General features: G+C 34.8%; 1 protein-coding gene across 5 annotated transcripts; it reads left to right on the forward strand.

Annotated features, from left to right (window-relative positions):
* Positions 1-907: 907 nt before the first annotated feature.
* LOC107486502 (probable disease resistance protein At5g43730) lies at positions 908-20361 on the forward strand. Of its 5 annotated transcripts, none has more exons than XM_052260973.1 (4): positions 908-1138; positions 1447-1548; positions 10373-10862; positions 17804-20361. In XM_052260973.1, exons 1-4 carry the CDS (start codon positions 910-912, stop codon positions 20076-20078), a joined length of 3096 nt encoding a protein of 1031 aa, XP_052116933.1. In that variant the 5' UTR covers positions 908-909; the 3' UTR covers positions 20079-20361. The 5 variants fall into 5 exon arrangements, with proteins under 5 accessions (XP_052116933.1, XP_052116931.1, XP_052116930.1 ...); XM_052260971.1 differs by lacking the exon at positions 10373-10862 and adding an exon at positions 16704-16757 and having other exon boundaries at positions 1447-1494; positions 17314-20361; XM_052260972.1 differs by lacking the exons at positions 908-1138; positions 1447-1548; positions 10373-10862 and adding exons at positions 15908-16359; positions 16656-16757 and having other exon boundaries at positions 17314-20095; positions 20176-20361.
* Positions 20362-24579: the final 4218 nt, after the last annotated feature.

Here is a 24579-nt window from a genome sequence, read left to right on the forward strand (position 1 = left end):
TTCTATAATACTTAAAAGAGTATTATAGACATCTCTATGTATTGTGAGAAATTATAATTTTATCACTTTATCATATTATTTCTACTATTGTTTAAATTCTTGATCAATTCTTTTCGTTCACAAATTTTAGTTGCCTGTGCCCCTATTAACTCTGGTACTTACCAAACATTAATTGAAAAAAAAAAGGCTAAACGTGATACTCAATTACCGCTCCACTATGTGCCCCGGTGGTTATAACTGAGATCTACATCCAACAATTTGTTAATATATACAAGATGGTGAATTCCAACATCTTTAGCTGTAGATATAAAATAATAAAATTTATATTCATATACAGTCTACAGTATTAAGTTTTGACTTTTGTGAGGGTAGAAGAGTTCATAACAAATCTAATCTAATAATATTATATTTGCTAACAGCCCAAGCTCCAAGGCAGCCTGCTGTTAAATGTCGTGGTGCATGTCCAAGTTAATTAATAAGTACTGTCTCTTATATGTTATTAAGAGTTAATTAATCATATCTATATGCATATGTCCATTTTCTAGTTTGGAGGGGCAGCAGTATTTTGAAAGAAAGGCCTGCCTTAAGTTCAATAATAATATCTAGCGAATAATATCTATGCATGATTATCAATTTACTTAACTTATTATTTGCCGCCTTCTTAATTTGTATAAATAGTTTTAAAGTAATTATTAATTAAATAGAATATAGCCGGCCATGAGGTATTGCAGGTTTGTTAATTAATAGTAGTTTACTTTGGCAATTATATCGTTTAAATGTTGTTTACTCGTTCAATTTCCAAAAAAGTATACTTATGAATTATTGAGTCTACTTACTTTGTTGTTCTTAGAGAGTTAATCAGCTTTGTTTTAGTAAGAAAAACGCAGCGGTTACACTAAGCTAGCAGGTATGGGGAGGCCGAAGGAAGAACGTTACTGGAATCAAGTTACAAAACAGGCAGACGGAACGTGGAAGTGCAACCGTTGTGGACGTCAGTTTAGTGGTGGTGTTTCTCGAATTAAAGCTCATGTCGATCGGATCCCGGGGAAAGGTATCTCTATATGCTCTGCTTCACCGGATGATAATCATTTACAACCGCAATCACAAGAAATTGCAAATCGCATGAATCCAGGGGAAGGTAATTCATAATACTGTGAGAGTTTTATGAAATTGTTTGTGCTAAAAACTTAAGTTGATTCAATATGGATCTAAGCGATTGTATAATTATATATGTTTCTTGATACACTTAAAGATACTACATCATAAATTACTTGTTCCAAAAGTATAAATTGAAAAGAGGAGAAACATTAATGATTATTTCTGATCTATAAATAGTTATGTATCTATATGTCATTGTTTTAGTTTTGTTTTTATCAACTACTTGTGTTGAAGTATAAAAGTCTTGACTGGATCTTTTCCTGCCTCATCATGTTTGTACCAATTAAGTGGCTGCTGAAGATGATGATCATGAAATGGTTGATGCCTTCTTTGGAGGTTCAATGCAGCATTCAATTAATATTATTAGTCAACCCATCAATTCGCCTGGAGGTAAGCTCCCCTTGTTCCCATCAATTCAGCATTAACCAGATTTCTATTTCTTCCACCATAATTTGGGAAATCTAATAAAATATATTATTTCTTTTTTAAATCTCAAAAGTGTGTACATCAACATCAATGTACCTATATATTAATTAAATTATTCCAGTTAAATTCTCAAGCATAAATAACAAAGGGAGATAGTATGTATAAATCTATATTTTTTTTTTCAAAATAAAATTGATTTCATTGAATGAAATGGGTGGTCCAAAAATGAACAGTACAACCAAGGTAAAGGTGGAATGGTCCAACTTAAGTCATAATAGCCTAATTCAATATAACTTTTTTTAATTTTAATGAAATAACCCTTTAAAACAAATTTTCAGTCTGATTCTGTTTGAACTCAGCAGCGAAAAATTTATGAGACAATTTCATTTTGTCTCATGAATATCAGAAAACAGAACAGAGAAGAGAAGAGAGAAGCTGACACCATCATGTATCCTGGTTCGGTTGTCTTGTGCAATGCAACCTACATCCAGTCTCCACCACAACAGTGGTGGAATTTCAACTATAGTTAAAGTATTACATACATCAATTCCACAGGATTGACACAATCCTTTCACTCTCAAGTTCTAACCTAACTTGACTTGGTTATGCTAATACCTAACTCTTCACTCTTAGTGCTCACCCAACTAAGAAAGGGGTACCTCACTGGTACAAGATACAAGACACAGAATCAATCTAAAGAAATCTGAAATCACTCAAGTGTATCACTCTACCTCTTTCCACTCTTAGGCTTTTACTTGAGCTCTCTCATTCTGTCTTTTACCTAAAAAAATTACAGAAAGATAAACATTAAAAAGAAAATCGCAATCTGTAAAACATGAAGGAGATTGATGCTTCAACAGCCTCTTTGCTATGTGATAAACCAGATTTGCTTGCCTCTGATTTAGTTCCTCATTCTGGCAGAATGTTCCTTTGACTAGGAAGCACTGTTTAAGTTGATGAACTTCTTCAGAGAACTCTTCTCAGAACATGAACCTCAAAAACTGGTTATCTCTCATTTTCTTCAGAATGATGAACAAATTGTCTTTTGTATCTCCTTGCATGTTGCTGAGTTGCTCTCTCCTAGGTCAACTCCTTGAGTTGTGTGCTACCAACTTACCACATCACTTTTCTAGTTAATCCCCAAATTAGAAATTTGAGTCTGACTTTCTCTTGCTTGACTGAAAGCCTCAAGGAAGCAAAGGGAAACAGTCTTTCAATGGTAAACCAGATCTGAACCCTTGAAATACTACTTGGTCTCCAAGACACAAATTTGACCATAGATTTGCAGCAGAGCTTAATAGAGATTACTTTCTTCATTTATCCCAATTTGGAGTGACAGAAAGTTGGGGAAGAGGAGAAGAAAGCAATATGCATGCAAGAGGAAATAAGTTACCTTTGGCCTCTGCCTTAGCCTAAGATGGGTTGACTTTGGTGATTAGACCTCAATCTTTTGCTTAACCTTTCTCTTTCTTTTCTTCTTTGATGAAAAGACTTAGGAACAAAGCTATCTCTTACTTCTCTGAATTCTGATCGAAGAAGAAAAAGGTGAACATTGTTTTACTGGAAGCAAATTGGAGGGATTGACTTGAGAGCTGAATTCGGACTTGGGTTGGTTCTTTTCATTCAGGCCGTTTGATTTCTTTGTTATTTGCAACTGGGCTTTGATTGAAATTGTTGCCCACAAGGATAGATTCAGCTTGTTCCATATTGGGCTGCTGCAACAATGAATTTTGGCCTGCAACATTTAATCAGAAATAATCAATACTAATTGGTTAATTAGCCCAATAAAATAATATTTGTTATCATTAATTAATTTAGTTAATTTTTTAACTCAACAAAAGGAAACCAAAAGGTAAAGTAACTAGAAGGTGAAGGAGATCTTCAGGAAAGGGTAGTCAAGGAAGGTGTCGGTCTTCTTCCATGCCGTGGCGAGCAGCATCAACAATTTGAAGAGGATGGCGTCTCTGGTTTTTGAATAGAGTCTCATTCCGGGCCTTCCAAATCTACCATAGTACATTTGCTGCAAGCTCCTTCTTCTTCGTCAAATTGCTTCCAAACTTCAGATTTTTGTCAAGCTCACTCCACCAAATCCATGGTTCTTCAATTAAAGCTGAAACAGGTAGATTAGTGATTTCCCAAGCCTTAGCAGCATCTGTGCACATCCAGAGGCAATGAGCAACAGTTTCAGGGGATCAGTTGCATCACTGACATAATGGACTCATAGATGAAAGTCTTTCACTTAGCCGTTGTTGGACAGGTAGGCCTTTGTGCATAATTTTTCAGAGAAAAATTTTAATCTTGGGTTGGCATTTGATGTTCCAAATATCAGACCATAGTTGCTTATTTCGACACTGTTCCGGCGAGAACTCTACTGTGGGTGGAAGAATTGGAACGCTAGCTGGTACCCAGATGCTATTGAATAGCATCCATTTTTCTCCTTCAGCCAGGTAACCTCATCATCACCTTGTTGGATTTCAATGTTTATGATAGCCTCTGTAATTTCTGGTCTGAATAGTTCTTGTATTAGTATCTGGTTCCATGTTCTGTTTGGTAAAATTAGGTCTGGAACCCATGTAGGATTGTGCTCTGAATTAGTCTCTGTATTAGGAGTAATAGACAGATAATCATGCACCCATGAATCTTCTCTTATTCTGATATCTGAACCATTGCCCACCCTCCATAGGATACCTTTTTCAGAACTTTTTTGCCCTCTACTACACTCCTCCATCCCCAAGATGGGTTGTTGCCAACTTCTATGCTGAAAAAATTGGAGTCTTTGAAATATTTACTTTGGTATACCCTAAAGATTAGAGAGTTTGTTCATGTAAGCAGTCTCCAACGTTGCTTGGCTAGCATTGCAAGGTTGAAAGCTTTAAGATCTTTGAAATTGAGACCCCCTTGGCTCTTGGGCCTACAAGTAATCCGCTACCCAATCCATTGCATTCTCCTTTCCGATCCTTTTTTGCCCCTCCAAAAATGCAAGATGGCTCTTTGTATATCTTCTATTAGTGTTTCCGGGAGTTTAAAGTAACTGAGAGTGTAAATAGGCACTGTTGTGGCCACCGCCTTAATAAGAACCTCCCTTCCACTCGATGATAGTAGAGTCCGTTTCCAATGTTGCAGTTTCTGTAGTACTTTAACCTTGATGTAATTAAAGGTGGATTTTTTTTACCTCTGCACTATAGCCGGCAAGCCCAAGTATCAATTCTGGTTACCCACGTGTGGAACATGTAGTAATTCAGATAACATATCTCGGGTTTGGGTGGGTATGTTCTTGCTAAAAAAGATTAAAGACTTGTCCAAGTTAATTGTTTGTCCACTAATCTTTTCATAGTTACATAAGACCCGGAGTAAACTCTGGCAGTCCTGAACCGTAGTCTTACTGAACAAAATTGAGTCATTTGCAAAAAATAAGTGGCTGACTTTAGGACATCTACGATTAAGTCTCAACCCAGAAAACTCTAGGCTCTATTCTCCTCTGTGGAGCAGATGGGATAGACCATCTGCACAGAATAAAAAGAGATAGGAAAAAGAGGATCGCCTTGTCGCAATCCTCTACATGGTCTAAAATAACCATGAGGTGCACCGTCCACAGTAACATAATAGGAAACCGTAGTCATTAGTTCCTTAATCCAATCCACCCACTTTTTACAAAATTCCAGTTTCTCCATCATGGCCCAGACAAAATTCCATTCAACCCGGTCAAACGCTTTGCTCATGTCAAGTTTCAAAGCAAATTCATAATCTCCATATCTTTTGTTCTTCAGAGAGTGTATAAATTCATGGGCTATCAAAACATTGTCACTAATAAGTCTTCCTTTTACAAAGGCACTTTGTGAGTCGCTAATAACCCTGTGCATAACTGGTTGCAATCTGTGTACAATTATCTTTGAAATAATTTGAAGGTTGTAGAAAGCTTAGACAATGGGGGGTTGAATCTATGACCTTCTTTTACTTTAATGATATAAGGCTTACCTTATAAACTTTCAATCTGAATCTGTTTGAACTCAGCAGCGAAAAATTTATGAGACAATTTAGTTTTGTCTCATGAATATCAAAAAATAGAACAGAGTAGGGAAGAGAGAAGCTGACACTATCATGTATCCTGGTTCAGTTGCCTTGTGCAATGCAACCTACATCCAGTCTCCACCACAACAGTGGTGGAATTTCCACTATAGTTAAAGTATTACATACACCAATTTCACATGATTGACACAATCCTTTTCTTATCAAGTTCTAACCTAACTTGACTTGGCTATGCTAATACCTAACTCTTCACTCTTAGTGCTTACCCAACTAAGAAATGGGTACCTCACTAGTACAAGATACAAGACACAGAATCAACCGAAAGAAATCTGAAATCACTCTAGGCTTTTCACTCAAGTGTTTCTCTCTGCCTCTTCCCACTCTTAGGCTCTTTCAAGAACTCTCTCATTCATTCTTTTACCTCAAGAAATTACAGAAAGATAAATATTGAAAAGAAAATTAAAATCTGTAAAATATAAAGGAGATTAATGCTTCAACATCCTCTTTGCTATGTGATGAACCAGATTTGTTACCTCTGATTTAGTTCCTCATTCTGGCGGAATGCTCCTTTGACTAGGAAGCACTGACCAAGTTGATGAACTTCTTCAGAGAACTCTTCTTAGAACATAAACCTCAAAACACTGGTTCTCTCTCCTTTGCTTCTGAAGGATGAACAATTTTCTTTTGTATCTCCTTGCATGTTGCTGAGATCATCTCTTCCAAGTCAACTCCTCGAGCTGTGTGCTACTAACTTACCTTTTCACTTTCTTTCATTAATCCTCAAATTAGACATTTTGATCTGACTTTCTCTTGCTTGACCAAAAGCCCCAGGAAAGCAAAAAAGAAAAAGTTTTCAATGGAAATCCCACATCTGAACCCTTAAGTTGCTACTTTGTCTCCAAGAAACAAATTTGACCATTGATTTACAACAGTGGTTAACAGAAGTCAATTTCTCCATTTATCCCAAATTGGAGTGGCAAAGAGTTGGGGAAGAGGAGAAAAAAGTACGATGCATGCAAGAGGAAATAAGTTACCTTTAACTTCTGCTTTAGCCTAAGATGGATGGATTTGGGTGATTAGACCTCAACCTTTTTTGTTAGCCTTTCTCTTTCTTTTCTTCTTTGATGAAAGACTTAGGAACGAAGCTTTCTCTCACTTCTCTGAGTTCTGACCGAAAAAGAAAAAGTGAACGTTGCTTTGGAGGCAACAACTTGGAGGAATGAGCTTTAGTGAACTTCCATTCAGGCTTGGGTTGGCTTTCATCCTGATCAGCCTAAGTGATTTCTTTGCTCAATCAATTTGGGCTTTAAGTGATTTATAGCCCATTTTTGTTTCTGGTTTGATCTCCATCCTCTTAGGCTGCTGTAGTATTATTTCTTTGGTATGCATCACTTAAACAAAGTGAATAAATCTAATTGGATAATTAGTCCAATAAACTAATGTTTGTCATCATCAATTATGTTAGTTAATTTTTTAACTCAACATAATTTTATAAGCTACAGTGCTAAAGCTTATAGGTCTAATCTATTTCAAAGAATTAATATCATGCACCTTAGGAATTAGGCATATATTGGTATGATTGAAAGCATTTAGTACTATACGTCCACCGAAAAAACTCTTAACTGCATAGGCCACATCTCCTTTGATAGTCTCCCAAAAATATTGAAAGAATTTAGCCGTGAAACCATCTTCACCCGAGGTTGAAAAAGGGTTAATTGAAAACACAACTGATTTGACTTCTTTTTCTGAAATAGGCCTTATCGGAGTTTGGTTTATTGCTGCTGTTATTTTCCTAAGCATTCGTTGTAACTCTTCAGTAGGATCTTTAGAAAAGCTGATTGAGAAAAGTTTTTCAAAATACCATTGAGCGATTTCAGCAATGCCCATCACATCCGATGCCGTCTCCCCATCCTCATCTCTAAGCTCTTTAATTTTATTCCTTCTATTCCTAGCTTGAAACTTGGAGTAGAAGAATTTCGTATTTTTATCCCGCTATTTCAACCATTGTACTCGGAATTTTTCTCTCCAGTATCTTTCTTCTTGCTCAAAAACTTTCTCAAGTTCAACTTCCAAATACGAATTATTGCTCCATTTCCAAGCTGTCCCTTGTTTGTTTCATTTGATATCTTCTCCTTAAGGCTCATGATTTTTAAATTTGAATTGGAATTAGAGGTTCTTTGCCACTCCACTAGCTTGTGCCTGCAAAATTTTAACCTCCCAGCCAATTTAAACATTGCTAACCCCACTACCTCGTGCCTCCAAACTTGCTTGATTAAATTGACAACCTCTTCATTCTCACACCATCGTTCTTGAAATCGAAATATTCTTTTATATCTCCTTTCTTTCTTGTGTGAGCATAATAGCAATGCCTTATGATCCAAGCCTAAGTCATCTAGGTGTTTGACAAAGGCATCAGAAAATTCAGACCTTCATGCCATTGAAACAAGAGGTCTGTCTAGCATTTCCTGTATAAAATTACCTCCAAACTGCCTATTATTCTAAGTAAAATTTTCTCCTTCAAACCCCATGTCCACCAATCCTCCCGCATTAATGAAATCATTGAACTTTTGGATGGAGGCATCTGATTTAGCTCTACCACCCTCTTTCTCATGATACGTTCTGATAGCGTTGAAATTCCCAATTACTAACACTCGGTCTCCCCCATGCACCATAATCTGCAGTAATTTTGTGTATTGCTCATCTCTTCCAGCCTCATCAGTGTGTAAGTAAACACCAATAACTTCCCATTTTCTACCCTCATGTTGTCTTTCCATGATAAAGTGAATGAAGAACGTATCATGGTTCAAAATTTGTACTTTAACTTCCTCTTTCCATGTCACGACCAAACCTCCCGCCATTCCAGTAGGGTTCACTGTAAAGTAAGACTGAAAACCTATCCTCCGCGACACTCCTTTCGCAGTCAAGATATTATTTTTTGTTTCGGATAAAAATAATACATCAGGGGAATGGGATTTATTAATCCCTCTGATGTTGTGAACTGTCAAGAGTTTCTCTAAACCTCGACAATTCCACATCATCATCTTCATACCTCCTTGGGTGCCAATTGTTGGGTGGCACCCGCTTCCTGTTCTGATTCAGCCATTTTCTTCGAGCACTATTTCTTATAGCTAGCTATACCGCTGCTCCCTTTCATCCTCCTTTTACTCCCTGAGATTGTACTATACGAATTTTTCCTTCTAGCTATTTGTTTCATTTTCAATTTTTTTGGATTCTCTTTCTCTCCCTTCGCCTCCGCCACCCCAATGGAGAAAGTTATCTCTTCCATTTTGTTCTGATTTGCAATTATGCTTTTTTCTTCTCCCCCACCCCTTATAACCTCCACTCCTTTTACTACTTCAGTCTCTCTTCTTTCATTTTCCTTACCAGTTAGGACCCTGCAAGAGTTGTGAGCCTCGTTCTCCTCTTTCCTTTTTTGTGAACTTCTATCTTGGACAGAGAGATCTGCAAATTCCAACATTAAATTAACAGATACTATCTTCTGTTTTTTGCCTTTTTCATGTCTGTTGTTGTTATTGCTTTTTGGATTCCGATTTTCTTTTTCATCTTTCACTCTTCTACCAAATTGGTCTGCTCGGAGCCATCCTCCCTATATTCTCCAAGTTTTGTTGATAATTTTTGATTTCATGTCCAATACTCCCACAACAGTAACAAAAATTACCAATGCGTTCGTATTTGAGTTGAAGCTCAGTAATTATGTTATTGCTGCTAGAGATTTTTAGCACTCTTCTCAATGGCTTTGTAATATCAAGCTTGACCTTAATTTTTAGTAGTCTTCCCTCCTTATTCCTTATAGAGAAAATATCAACATCTATCACCTCCCCTAAGATCTCTCCTATCCTCCTTCCCAGACCTTTTGTTTTGCACTGCTCTGGAAGGCTCCAAATCTGAATTCAGATGGGTACAATGGTAAATTCTATATCACAGATCGAAAAATTCTCCCTCCATTATTTCGGATTAAGAATATAATTCTTGAACAGTCACAGAGCTCCCTTTTCTATTCGCAGAGCATCAATCTCTTTTTCAAAAGAGAATTGATAAAGATTACCTCCATACTCTAAAATTTTAAAACCCTCTGGTTGAGACCAAATGGCATAGAGGGCTGCCTCCAATGTTCCTCCGCTGAATTGTCTGTCAGCGAGGAGTCTTCCAACTAAATTTTTAGAGCATTTTTTGATCCCTTCTTGGATATCTTCATCAGCGTACGAAATCACCTGATTCACTTCTGCATCACTCACTCCCTCTTGTGTATTTAGAGGGGTAGCATTGGCTACTATTATAAAACCTGAGGCACTTGACATAAATTGACTAGCAATTTTAGTATTACTCTAAAACCCTAGCAGAGCACAGAAACCCTAGGAGCAGGGCATATTTTATGTAGTGTGTCGACCTCTTTCTTTGAATGAGGCATGTAAATATTGTTGAGACTTGTTATGTCTATAAATCCAGATTTAGAAAGTGAAGATAATTGGGTGAAATTTTATTAAATTAAAAAGTTTTGATCGATAGATTTACCTTGGCACAATAATTATAGACTTGGTTTAATCTTAATCTCATCATAATTTGGTTGTTAAATTAAATTTAGTAGAATATAAAAGTTAGAATCAAAGGATGTAATTCTAAGTAAGTTTAGTATGGGTTTCATTTGTTTATGTTTTATTTTTATACAAATTTCACCTTGAATTAGAAGTTTATATTTTATAAATTTTTAATGTGAGTTTGAAATTTGAACTTCACGTAATAGGGTCGGCAGCAGTGGCCCAAAGCAACAATTGTGGTTTTGTAAATGATGAGATTAAAAAGTTAAATGAATTGCTGCATGATTTAACTCTTGAAGAAGACGACATTAAGGGAGAGTTAGAGTGGCTCAAGTCTGAGGGCAAGCAGAGCAAGACACAAGTTGATGATTGGTTGAATGAACTACAAGAATTGAGAAACGAAGTTGGTGATTGCTTGAATCTTGCTATGGGAGCTGTTCATTATTTCAATGAAAACTATCCACACTATCTTGGGCAAATGCAGCAATTAACTGCACAAGTGAGCGAGCTTAAGAAGAAAAAGCCTGTGGTGTTGTCAAATGAATTTGTTGGTAAAGATTTTGAGAGAAATGTTAAGAAGATGTGGGAGCTTGTTGGTGACGAGAAAGTATTGATGATTGGGATACATGGAATGGGAGGGGTGGGTAAAACATGTCTTGCAACTTATATGGAAACTCAAATCATAAGGAAAGGAACCTTCAACCACGTCATTTGGGTCACTGTGTCTCGTGATTATACCATTTCGAAGCTTCAAGAAGACATTGGCAGAAGAATTGGTGCAAAGCTTAATAGAGATGATGATGAGAGAACAAGAGCAGCACATTTGTCATCCGCATTATCAGAGAAAGGAAAATGGGTGCTTATTTTGGATGATGTTTGGAAATTTATTGACCTGAAAAAGGTGGGAATCCCTCGTTGTAGAATCAATGGCTCTAAATTGATTATAACAAGTAGGTTGAAACATGTGCTTCGACAAATGGATTGCCCCACAAGTAATATAATAAGAATGTATCCTCTCTCTCACGGGGAATGTTTGGAGTTATTTCTTTTAAGACTTGGTGAATATCACAAAACACACTTACCTCCTAATGCATGGAATATTGCATGGGAATGCGGTGGTTTACCGCTTGCAATCAGTGTAATGGCTAGAACCATGAAAGGGATTCAAAGAATTCATCAGTGTAGATATGCGTTGAATAGACTTGAGAGAGGGGAGATGGGGGGAGAGATGAAAGAAGAGGTATTTCAAGTATTAAAAGCGAGCTATGATAATTTAACACATAAATCCATGCAAAATAGTTTCTTGCATTGTGCATTATACTTTGAAATCCTCAGCTATCATAAAATGATAATGATGCTGGTTGACAGTGGAGCCATAAATGGAAGGAGGAGATTGAACGACATTTTTGACGAAGGCGGTACCATACTGGATGAACTTGAAGACCATTCATTATTGCCTCCCTTTGGGAATATGCAGAATTCAGTAAGAAATATGGCTTGTCAGATATTGAAAGAATCTCAGAGGCTGATAGTTAGCTGTGGTAAAGAATTGACAGGAATATCTCACCTGCAGGAATGGACTGCTGATTTGGACATAGTTTCTTTGGATACAAACAGGATAAAAGAAATCCCAGCGGGTACATCACCCAATTGTTCAAGATTATCCACCTTGATTCTGAGTAATAATTGCATCAGTAGCATCCCAGAATGCTTCTTCACACACATGAAATCTCTAGCCATACTTGACCTATCTTACAATTGCAGTTTAACCTCTCTGCCGGATTCCCTGTCGGACTTGACTTGTCTTGTTTCTCTACTGCTTCGTGGATGTGATGCTCTGGCAAAGGTGCCTCCATTGGGAAGGCTTCAGAAATTGTCAACGTTGATAATGTCAGACACTGAAATTGAGGTAGTTTTAGGCTTGGAAATGCTGACAAACTTGAGATGGCTTGATCTATCTTTCAATAAAAAGTTGAGGTTGGAATCATGGAGGGTGCTGCGTGGTCTGACCAATTTGCAATATCTGAATCTCTTCGACACAACTCTGTCAAATGTGGAAATAGAGGATGTACAAGGGCTGACCAGACTTGAATATTTTCTGGGCGGCTTTAATGACATCAAAAGCTATCACAATTTTGTGGCAGGTATATGCAACACAGGTTCTGCACCCAAATCTTATCTTCTCTATTTCGGTAGTATCGATAACTCTGAAAGAATTTTTGAATCTGATGCTCGTATTGGTCCAGGTGGTGAATACCGCCAAATTGTACATTTATTAGATTGCGAAGAATCCCCCCATTTGCTGCCAAAAGACCTTACCAATATCTCCATTGGATGTAATCCGCGTTGGGAAAGTTTATGTGATGCTCTGTCAAATATTACTCATTCTTCTTTGGTGAACATTGAAATTGAGAGATGCACAGAAATGAAGAGCGTGCTTTGTTCATTTGGTAATTGTTCCTTTTGCAGTAATCTCAACAACCTTCAATCCTTGGAGCTTTACGGTTTGGAGAGCTTAACAGTCATTTGTAAAGAAGATGTTGCTATTACTGATACAACAACACAACCTGTCAAACCAAATGCCGTCTTCTCTCAACTCAGGCACTTGGAGATCTGGAATTGCGATGGGATAGAAACGTTGGTAACAGCAGGGTTATTGCCCCAACTTCAAAACCTGCAGACATTAATTGTAAACAGTTGTGAATCATTGAGAGAAATATTTGCAGCAGGTAGCAGTGGTGCTGATAGTGATGATGCTGCTTCCACCGTCATTACACTCCCCAACTTAAACCTCACTCTATTTGTGGGACTTGCCAATGTTAGAGACTGTGTGCAAAGGAATTATAATCTCTGAATCATTGCCGAAATTGGAGATCAAAGGCTGTCCCAAGTTAGTAAGTCGGTCTCCATTTCAAGTCCCATCATCATCATTTACTTCTTCTACATGACTTTCTTTTGGGCTCTGGTAAGGTCTCTTCTATGGTTCAGAGGTAGTAACATAATGATCTCTATATTCAGCTTGTAATGGAATAACTTCTGCAGGGCTCCGTCACTGAAAGTGGGCCGAACGACATTTTGGGGTTTGACTTATTTGCCTTTGGGCTTGCAGCTTTTGTTTTTCGTTATCATGTGTTCTGTTGACTAAGGTGTAGCCCTCTGTGAAATTTGTGTCCAACATCAACATGTGTGTTACAGGTTGTGAACATTTTCAATTGAGTGGTTTACAATAATTGACACATCTATTATGTTCCATAGGGGATTTTGAGTGTTTGGTGTTCTAATAAATCTAGTCCATTTAATTTTTTTATAACAAATTTAAATATTCAAATCAAGATAACAATACTAACTTAATACCCAATATAAAAAAAAACTATATTTAACAAATTTAGTTTAAATTTTCAAATCAAGATAACAAGGGTTTTTTGTGATAACCTGCAAATGACTCCGTTCAATATCCTTTTTAATGTCAAAACTTAATATGTCTAGCATGACAATATTTGAGTCACGTCACTAACGACGTTGAATTCCAGTGATAGAAAATACATAAAAGATTATATTGATGCACTTTTTTAAATATGAAAAATCAAATTATAGAAGACTTAAAATAATTTATTTTATATATAAAACCTATTGAATTATATTATGCCATAAACACCAAATTATAATATTTTTCACTAGCAGAAACTGAAACAATTGAACTTCGGTTATTTTTATCAAATTTTAGAGATATTTTTGTCAGCAAAAAAAATATTTTTGGTACCAATTTGGCTGATTTAGTAAGTTACTCATCATATATATTGTTGAAAATCATATCAACAGTAACAATGTCTTTTTGACACATATGATACTCGTGCTTTTAAATTCCATAGAAAATTATTGAATTGTAAATTTTTGGTTAATTATAACGTTTTGCAGTGTGAATAACTGAATACCACTACTAAAATATTTCCTTGAACTAAAAGTTGTAGTTATCGAATCTGTATAAGCTCCTTAATATGCTTATTGCACTCTACCAGCTGCAACACTACGTACTCTATTACTGCACTTGTATTATTTTAGGCTTCATACATCGACTTTTTTTTAGTTTTACACAAATTATGAAAGGGGTGATACTAGGAAGACAAAAAAATCGGTCAGAACTTGTCTTATTTAGCATTCATTAATAAATGCAACAATTAATGAATGCTAAATAAGGCAAGTTATGGTTATTTTTAGCTGATTTTCTTTAGTTACCAAACATTTTTGTTGTCGATAATTGTAGCCTTGTAGGCATTGGGATACTGTATCTTCAAGGTTTAGTAGAGATTGATTGTATTCAAATGTTTGTATTTCTGTCATTTAATTTCCTTCTGTTTAATTTAATTTGTTTGAATCTCGTGATGGCGTCTTCGTATTAATATTGTTCTCTTCTATACTCATGATCTTGACATTCATAACGGAAATATTTAGTAATTAAAGAAAATCACCAGAGCTTCCGAATATTCATCACAACATTAATTAAAAAAGAAACTAAAAGTGATACTCAATTACCACTCCTCTTAAGTCTTATGTGCCCCAGTGGTTATAACTGAGATCTACATCCAATAATTTGTTAATACATACAAGATGGTGAATTCCAACATATTTAGCTGTAGATATAAAATAATAAAATTTATATTCATATACAGTTGACAGTATTAAGTTTTGACTTTTGTGAGAGTAGAAGAGTTCATAACAAGTCTAAACTAAATATAAAATTTGCTAGCAGCCCAAGCTCCAAGGGAGCCTGCTGTTAAATGTTCCCTCTAATAACATAATAAATTAAAAAAAATAATATTACATATCTAAGTCTTTTTATTAATCAAGTCTAATTAAGTTAATTTAACATAATAAAAATAAAGTATAGCAAGTATTATTTAAAGTTTTATTATTTAACTTGATTAGACTTGATTCCAAAATATTTGATAACAAAAAAAAATAGTCATACAAAAACTTGAATGTGTAGCATTACTCAAATAAAAAATCAGTTTAGCCATTTTAAATGTCGTCGTACATGTCTAAGCTACTTAATAAGAGAGAAAGTCTAGGCACTAGCATTTTTATTAAAATTTGGCCAGCACTTAACCAGCAAAAGAAAAGTAAGTAGTCTCACATCATTAGATATAATTTCATACCATTAACTATATCAATAATAACTAATTGATTACTACAAATTACAAAATTTATTGATTTCCTAGCACTCCTCGTAACAAGTATTGTCTCTTATATGTTATTAAGAGTTGATTAATCATATCTATATGCATATATCTATGGTTGAAATGTCCATTTTCTAGTCTGGAGGGGTAGTACTGTAGTAGCATTGTGAAAGAAAGGCCTGCCTTAAGTTCAATAATAATAATAATATCTAGCGAATAAACTCTATGCATGAGTATCAATTTACTTATTAATTTATTATTTGCCGTTTTCTTAATTTGTATAAATGTTTATTTCATTTGAGCAGATTATATTAGAGATGCTTGCAAAGCATGAAAATAACAAAAATGAAATACAAATTTAAAATTTGAAGAATATACTTTCATCATCACCTATAAAATAAAACAAAAAATAAAAATTTTAATAAATTTGGTATATATGCATGCAATATCAAGTATCAGAACTCTAAAGTCTAACGTACAATATCATAATATCAGAACTCTACAACATAATCAACAGCTGAACCCAGCAACATGTATTTGTCCTTGTCATGAGTAGTTTTAAAGTAATTAAATAGAATATAGCCGGCCATGAGGTATTGCAGGTTTAATTAATAGTAGTTTACCAATTATATTATCGTTTACACGCGTTTACTCGTTCAATTTCCATATTGTAACTTAACTTAAATAAAAAGTTACACTTATGAATTACTGAGTGTACTTACTTTGTTGTTCTAAGAGAGTTAATTAGCTTTGGTTCAAGAAGAAAAACGCAGCGGTTACAGTAGCAGGTATGGGGAGACCGAAGGAAGAACGTTACTGGAATCAAGTTACAAAAGAGGCAGACCGAACGTGGAAGTGCAACCGCTGTGGACGTCAGTTCAGTGGAGGTGTTTCTCGAATTAAAGCTCATGTCGATCGGATTCCCGGTAAAGGTATCTCTATATGCTCTGCTTCACCGAATGATAATCATTTACAACCACAATCACAACAAACTGCAAATCCAATGAATCCAGGGGAAGGTAATTTATAATACTGTGGTAGTTTCTTGAAATTATTTTAAGTTGATTCATCATGGATTTAAGCGATTGAATACTTTATATATGTTTCTTCGTACACTCAAAGATACTACATTATAAATTAGTTGTTCCAAAAGTTTAAATTGAAAAGAGGAGAAACATTAATGATTATTTCTGATTTATAAATAGTTATGTATCTATCTGTCATTGCTTTAGTTTTGTTTTTACCAACTACTGTGTTGAAGTATAAAAGTCTTGACTGGATCTTTTCCTGCCTCATCATGTTTGTACCAATTAAGTGGCTGCTGAAGATGATGACCATGAAATAGTTGATGCCTTCTTTGGAGGTTTAATGCAGCATTCAATTAATATTATTAGTCAACCCATCAACTTGCCTGGAGGTAAGCACCCCTTGCTCCCATGCATCATTTCAGCATTAACCAGATTTCTGTTTCTTCCACCATAATTTCGGAAATCTAATAAAATATATTATTTCTATTGTAAATCTCAAAAGTGTGTACATCTATATAACTATATATTAGTTAAAAGAAAGTATAGGGAATCAATGGCCCAAGCGTACAATGTGTACAATGGAAGTTTAGAAAGTATTAGAGATATGACCATTAGTGTTACATTGTGCTATCAGGTTACGCTTTTGGGATGAGTGGTTTGCTACTACTCCTTAGTAGGGAGATGGTCGATAAATTAAACTTGGCACAATAATTATAGATTTGGTTTAATCTTAATCTCATCATAATTTGATTGGTAAATCATATTTACGTAGGATATAAAAGTTAGAATTCAATGATGTAATTCTACGTAAGTTTAGTATGAGTGAATAGACTTTTATAGTTTTATTTGTTTATGTTTTATTTTTATACAAATTTCAAATTGAATTAGAAGTTCATATGTTATAATTTTTTTATGTGCGTTTGAAATTTGAACTTTACGTAATAGGGTCAGCAGCGGTGGCCCAAAGCAACAATGATGGTTTTGTAAGTGATGAGATTAAAAAGTTAAATGAATTGTTGCATGATTTAACTTTTGAAGAAGACGACATTAAGGGAGAGTTAGAGTGGCTCAAGTCTGAGGGCAAGCAGAGCAAGACACAAGTTGATGATTGGTTGAATGAACTACAAGAATTGAGAAACGAAGTTGGTGATTGCTTGAATCTTGCTATGGTAGCTGTTCATTATTTCAATGAAAACTATCCACACTATCTTGGGCAAATGCAGCAATTAACTGCACAAGTGAGCGAGCTTAAGAAGAAAAAGCCTGTGGTGTTGTCAAATGAATTTGTTGGTAAAGATTTTGAGAAAAATGTTAAGAAGATGTGGGAGCTTGTTGGTGACGAGAAAGTATTGATGATTGGGATACATGGAATGGGAGGGGTGGGTAAAACATGTCTTGCAACTCATATGGAAACTCAAATCATAAGGAAAGGAACTTTCAACCACGTCATTTGGGTCACGGTGTCCCGTGATAATAGCATTTTGAAGCTTCAAGAAGATATCGCCAGAAGAATTGGTGCAAAGCTTAATGGTGATGATGATGAGAGAACAAGAGCAGCACATTTGTCATCCGCGTTATCAGAGAAAGGAAAATGGGTGCTTATTTTGGATGATGTTTGGAAATTCATTGATCTGGAAAAAGTGGGAATCCCTCGTTGTAGAATCAATGGTTCTAAATTGATTACAACAAGTCGGTTGAAACATGTGCTTCGACAGATGGGTTGCCCCAGACTTAATATAATAACAATGGATCTTCTCTCTGACAGTGAAGGTTTGGAGTTATTTCTTGTAAAACTTGGTGAAGATCACAGAACACCTGCTACCTTACCATATAGATATAAGATATTTAAAATTGCAATGTTTATTGCACGGGAATGCAATGGTTTACCTCTTGCAATCAGTGTAATGGCTAGAACCATGAAGGGGATTGATAGCATTCATCAGTGGAGACATGCGTTGAATAAACTTGAGAGGGGGGAGATGGGGGAAGAGATGAAAGAAGAGGTATTTCAAGTATTAAAACTGAGTTATGATAACCTGATGGACACTCGCTTGCAAAATAGTTTCTTGCATTGTGCATTATACTTTGAAATCCTTGACTATGATAAAATGATAATGATGTTGGTTGACAGTGGAGCCATAAACGGAAGGAGGAGTTTGAACGACATTTTTGACGAAGGCCATACCATATTGAATGAACTTGAAGACCATTCATTATTGCCTCGCTTTGGGAATATGCAGAATTCGGTGAAAAATATGGCATGTCATATATTGAAAGAATCTCAAAGGTGCATAGTGAGATGTGGTAAAAAATTGACAGGAATACCCAACATGCAAGAATGGAGTGCTGATTTGGAGTTAGTTTCTTTGGATACAAATGAGATAGAAGAAATCCCAGCGGGTACATCACCCAAGTGTCCAAGGTTATCCACCTTGATTCTCCGTAATAATTGCATCAGTAGCATCCCAGAATGCTTCTTCACACACATGAAATCTCTAGCAATACTTGACCTATCTCAAAATCGCAGTTTAACCTCTCTGCCGGATTCCCTGTCGGACTTGACTTGTCTTGTTTCTCTACTTCTTCATCACTGTTACGCTCTGGCAAAGGTGCCTCCATTGGGAAGGCTTCAAAAATTGTCAAGGTTGGTAATTTCAGACACTCAAGTTGAGGTAGTTCCTGGCTTGGAAATGCTAACAAACTTGACATGGCTTGATCTATCTTACAATGAAAAGTTGAGGTTAGAATCAGGGAGGGTGCTGCGTGGTCTGACCAAATTGCAATATCTGGATCTCTTCAAAGCTGCTCTGCTAAATGTGGAAATAGAGGATGTACAAGGGCTGACCACACTTGAATATTTTGTGGCCGGCTTTAATGACTGCAAAAGCTATGACAATTATGTGGCAAGTATATGGAACACAGGTTCTGCACCCAAATCTTATCTTCTCTATTTGGGTAGTACCGCTAACTCTGAATGGATTTTTGAATCTAAATATGATACTGGTCCACGTTGTGACGACCACCAAATTGTACATTTATTAGATTGCGAAGAATCCCCTCATTTGCTGCCAAAAGATCTTACCAAAATCTTTATTGAATGTAATCCCCGTTGGAAAAGTTTATGTGATGCTCTCTCAAATATTACTCCTTCTTCTTTGGAGAACATTCAAATTGCGAGATGCACAGAAATGAAGAGCGTGCTTTGTTCATTTGGTAATTGTTCCTTTTGCAGTAATCTCAACAACCTTCAATCCTTGCAGCTTTACGGTTTGGAGAGCTTAACAGTCATTTGTAAAGAAGATGTTGCTGTTACTGATACAACAACACAGCCTCTCAAACCAAATGCCGTCTTCTCTCATCTCAGGCACTTAGAGATCTCATCTTGCAATGGGATAGAAACGTTGGTAACAGCAGGGTTATTGCCCCAACTTCAAAACCTGCAGACATTAACTGTGGAGGGTTGTCGATCATTGAGACAAATATTTGCAGCGAGTAGCAGTGGTGCTGATAGTGATGATGCTGCTTCCACCATCATTACACTCCCCAACTTAACCTCACTCTATTTGTGGGACTTGCCAATGTTAGAGACTGTGTGCAAAGGAATTATAATCTCCGAATCATTGCCGAAATTTGTGATCCGTGGGTGTCCCAAGTTAGAAAGTCGGTCTCCATTTGAAGTCTCATCATCATCATTTACTTCTTACACATGACTTTCTTTTGGGCTCTGGTAAGGGCTTTTCTATATGAAGATTTATAAATTATAATGATGGCGGCTTCCAATTGATGCTTGAGTTTGGGTGTTTTCAGCTAGTAGTGGAATAACTTCTACAGGGCTCAGTCACTGCAAGTGGGCCGAGCGACATTTTGGGTTTGGCTTATTTTCATTTGGGCTTGCCCATGTGTTGGATTGACGTGTGTGAAATTCGTGTTCACTATTTTAGGTACTGGAGTTGCCTAGGATGAGTTGATAGTTTGTGAACATTTTTAATTTAGTGGTTTCCAATAATGGGCGCATCTATAATGTTCGAATCGTGATTTTGGGTATTTGATGTTCTAATAAATCTAGTCCATTTAAATTTTTTTATAACAAATTTAAAGATTCAAATCAAAGTAACAATACTAATTTACTACCCAATAAAGAAAAACTATATTTAAAGATCAATTTACATGTTAATATATTATTAAATATTAAAAATATTTAAGATAAGCTCGTATTAATATTTAATTTTATTTTATTTTATTTCTAATGCTTAAAATAAATTTTAATTATATTTTTATAACCGTCGACTAACATTTAAATATTTCTAATTTTTACCCCTCTATGCGCACTATTGTTATCATTATCAACAATCTCAATACCATCGTGAGGATCATCGCCAATCCGCCACCACCGCCGCCACGATCATCCCCTCCTTTTTCTCATCATCATCATCAATCACACTATATCTCTCCACTGACCACCCAACGGCCACTGTCCCCAAATTCCACGATCCATCACCATGGCCTCCAATCTCATTTTATGTTAGATGATTTTTATTTTGTTACACTTGATGTGGAAAAAAAAATATACAAAAATACTATGTATATATTAAAAATTAATTATTAAATTAATTATTATTTATGTTTATATATATATATATTATTTTGTAAAGAATAAATTTTATATAAAAATATATATTTTATATTTTTATTATGTATTTTATATAAATGATTAATTTAATAAACCTTTTAAATCAACCACAAAAATTATATAACACATAATTTTAAGTAAAAACTTTTATTTTTACATAATTTTCCTTTTAAATTAATTAGTGCACAAGATTTGTAATTTTACTTTGTTATTCAGATTTTGTTAATTTGTTTTCTTTTTTTGTTATACACAATAAGAGATTATCACTTTATATATGACTATATATATATACAAATAATGTAACTCTTAAAATTCATCATAAGTCATCACTCTTTAATTATTACGATATTCTTAAATTCAACGTACAAAAAATTTTAATTAATTTATATTATTTTTTATATTGCCAAATTTCAATAATCACTAACAAGTCGGTTGAAAGTTGAAACATGTTTATCGACAAATGGATTGCCGTCCAAATAATATAATAAAAACGGATCTTCTTGCCAATGTTAGAGACTGTGTGCAATGGAATTATAATCTCATCGGAGATTGCTAGATGTCCCAAGTTAGAGAGTCACTCTCGATTTCAAGTCTCTTCATCATCATAGTTACACCTTACATTTTATTTAAATCCTTATTGTCTTCTATAATTCTAATTTTCTAGTTTAATTATAATGTTTTGGAGGGTTAATAACTGAATACCACTACTCAAATGTTTCCCCTCATGTCATCCCTTTCGTCTATTAAATTCTTACCACCTTTCTTTATTTATTTTGCCACTCCTTTTTCTACTCCATTTGTTATCATGACTTATTATTTGAGCTCTTTTATATTGGTTTTTGTTCTCTCCTTACCGACGTATAACTCATCCCGACGAGAAGTTTGAAGACATTCATCGACGGACGAGCTATACATCAGCCAAACTCAACAAGAACAGTTTTTATTTTCCAACCCTATTAAAATAGCCTAAACTTTAAAAAAAAATACCTTTTAATTCAAGTCTTACTAAATATTAAGAAATTAAAGTAACTCTTTAACTTGATACTTACGTATATCTTCAATTTTTGTCATATTTGTAATTTTGAGTTTAATAAATTCAAAAATTTATTGTTAGGGTAAGATAAAATTTGAAATTTTTGTGTAATTAGGTTTTATTATATTAATTGATGTCAAGATTAACTTATTAGAGTTATTGTTATGTTTGTGATATTAGATTCTCAAAAGAACCGATCTAAAACCTATAGAGTAAAAATCTCTCTTTTAGATAGTTTGTGACTATGAATAAATATTATATCTGTATTTAGATTTTAGTATTTTGAAATCAATTACTTAGTTATTTACTAATTTATTAAATATTTTATAAAGAAAATTTTACCTGAGATATAATATTGTGTTGAAATGAATTAAGTTTGACATTTAAGAAATTTAATTTCAATTTAAATATTTTTTTTGTATTTACACTAGATATAAATTTAGTATTGAATTTGAACAAAGTTATCATATGGATTAATATTGGATTGATCATGCACTTATTGATTTGTTTGGCAATTATTAGCTTGATATATTTTGTATGTCAAAATACTTTGAAAGATTTAGACTTGATGCATCTTGTCTACATAATTATATTTTCAGGACCATATGAAATGGAAGATAATATTTGTTTGTTTCATATTTACAAAATCAGTGAAAAATGTATGTTTTAGAATTCATACAATGGGAAAAAAAATTAAGTGTATTTTTATCTGTTATTATGACTTTAATTTTTTGAATTAGATAACATTCCGCTTATATTTCATAAAAATTGAAAGTTTGAACGTTTTGATAGTTATAATTAATTATCAATGTGTTTGAATATATTTCTATCACCATTATTAAAAGTAAATATTTAGTTTAGCTAAGAGTTTATTATTTATACAATTATTTTTTGGAGACTATGGATACATGTTTTATCACTGAATTGCAAAACTACTTGCATTTTTTTCAGATATGGATCTTGATTCTAATCTCACTTCAACAGTCCGCTTAAGGATTTAATGATTTATGTAAATAGTTTGAAAACTCTTTAGACATAATAAACTGCTCTATACGATCCAGACAAAGTCCAACTTTAGTGGCCTGAAATAGGTTGTTTTATATACAAACCTATTGAATTATATTTTGCTGTAAACACCAAATTATAATTTTCTGTAAATATGCTAAATTTATGTTAAATACTTAAATATAATGTTTGAGTATGTGTTGTTCGAACTTGTTTGGCGTTGGAGATGACCCGAACATATCAGGCATTTTCTGTGGTTAGTTACTAATAATGCAATCCTAACTAACGCGGAGAGACAGCGTCGTCACTTATCAAACTCCTCTCTCTGTCCAAGATGTAGCAATCACAATGAAACCACACTTCATGTACTAAGAGATTGTGCTTTTGCGTCTAGCATCTGGAATGCCTTTTTACCCCCAATGTGAAAACAAGGTTTCTTTAATTCAAGCTTGCATGATTGGATTAAAGCTAACATTTCTGCACACAACAACTGGCAATGCATTTTTGGTGTCGCTACATCCTCAATCTGGTTCTTCCGCAACAAGCTAATTTTCGAAAGTAAAGACAGTCATGCACCTTCAGTCCTAGCTCAAATTCGAACCCGAAGTGATGAGTTCAGCCGATTCACAAGGAATACGACTCAGTTAAGCACCTATAGTGCCAAGCATGATCGTCCAATATGCTGGACTCCCCCTAGCGAAGGTGTTGTGAAACTAAATGTTGATGGCTCTCTTTTTGCGCATATAAATAATGCGGCATGTGGTGGAATTGTTAGGAACCATCTTGGAGGCTTCGTGAAAGGCTTCTCTTGTAACCTTGGAAGTTGCTCAATTATGCATGCTGAGTTTTGGGGTATAATCTATGGTCTTAAAATTGCCTCTAATCTTACTCAGTCTATTGTTATCATGGAATCTGATTCAACTACTGCTCTGAAATTTATCTCTCATAGATGTCCTGCAGGCCACCCGTGCTCTTCCCTTGTTGAAGAAATTAAGATCCATGCAAATCGAATTCCTCAAGTATATTGGAGTCATGTTCCTAGGGAAGCAAACTTTGCTGCTGATCATTTAGCAAAGAAAGGACAACACCTCCCATTTAGATTGCATACTTTTGATTCGACCCCTGCTGAGATTGCACACATTCTTGTCACTGATATAGCTGCTGCTCCCCTCTTTAGAGGACTGGTCTAGTTGTTTTTCTTTGTTCTGTTTGGGGTCTTTGAACCCCCCCCCCTCTCACAAAAAAAAAGTATAATTTGGTGTAAATATGCTAAATTTATGTTAAATACTTAAATATAATGTTTGAGCATGTGTTGTTTATTAGTATTGTGAGAAATTCTATTTGTTTTGTTTTTTTTTTCGGCCGAATTGGATTGCGACGATGTAATCTCGTTAATATGTTTATTGCACTCTTATTGCTTCACTGAGCGCTCTCTGTTACTTGTATATATTATTTTGAAGCATAATTTACTTAATACATGACTTTTGTGAGTTTTACACAAATTCTGAAATTTAATACCATGCCCATGAGTATAAGAACGAAC

The sequence above is a fragment of the Arachis duranensis genome, chromosome 4 (genome assembly GCF_000817695.3).
Source record: "Arachis duranensis cultivar V14167 chromosome 4, aradu.V14167.gnm2.J7QH, whole genome shotgun sequence".
Classification (NCBI taxonomy): Eukaryota; Viridiplantae; Streptophyta; class Magnoliopsida; order Fabales; family Fabaceae; genus Arachis; species Arachis duranensis.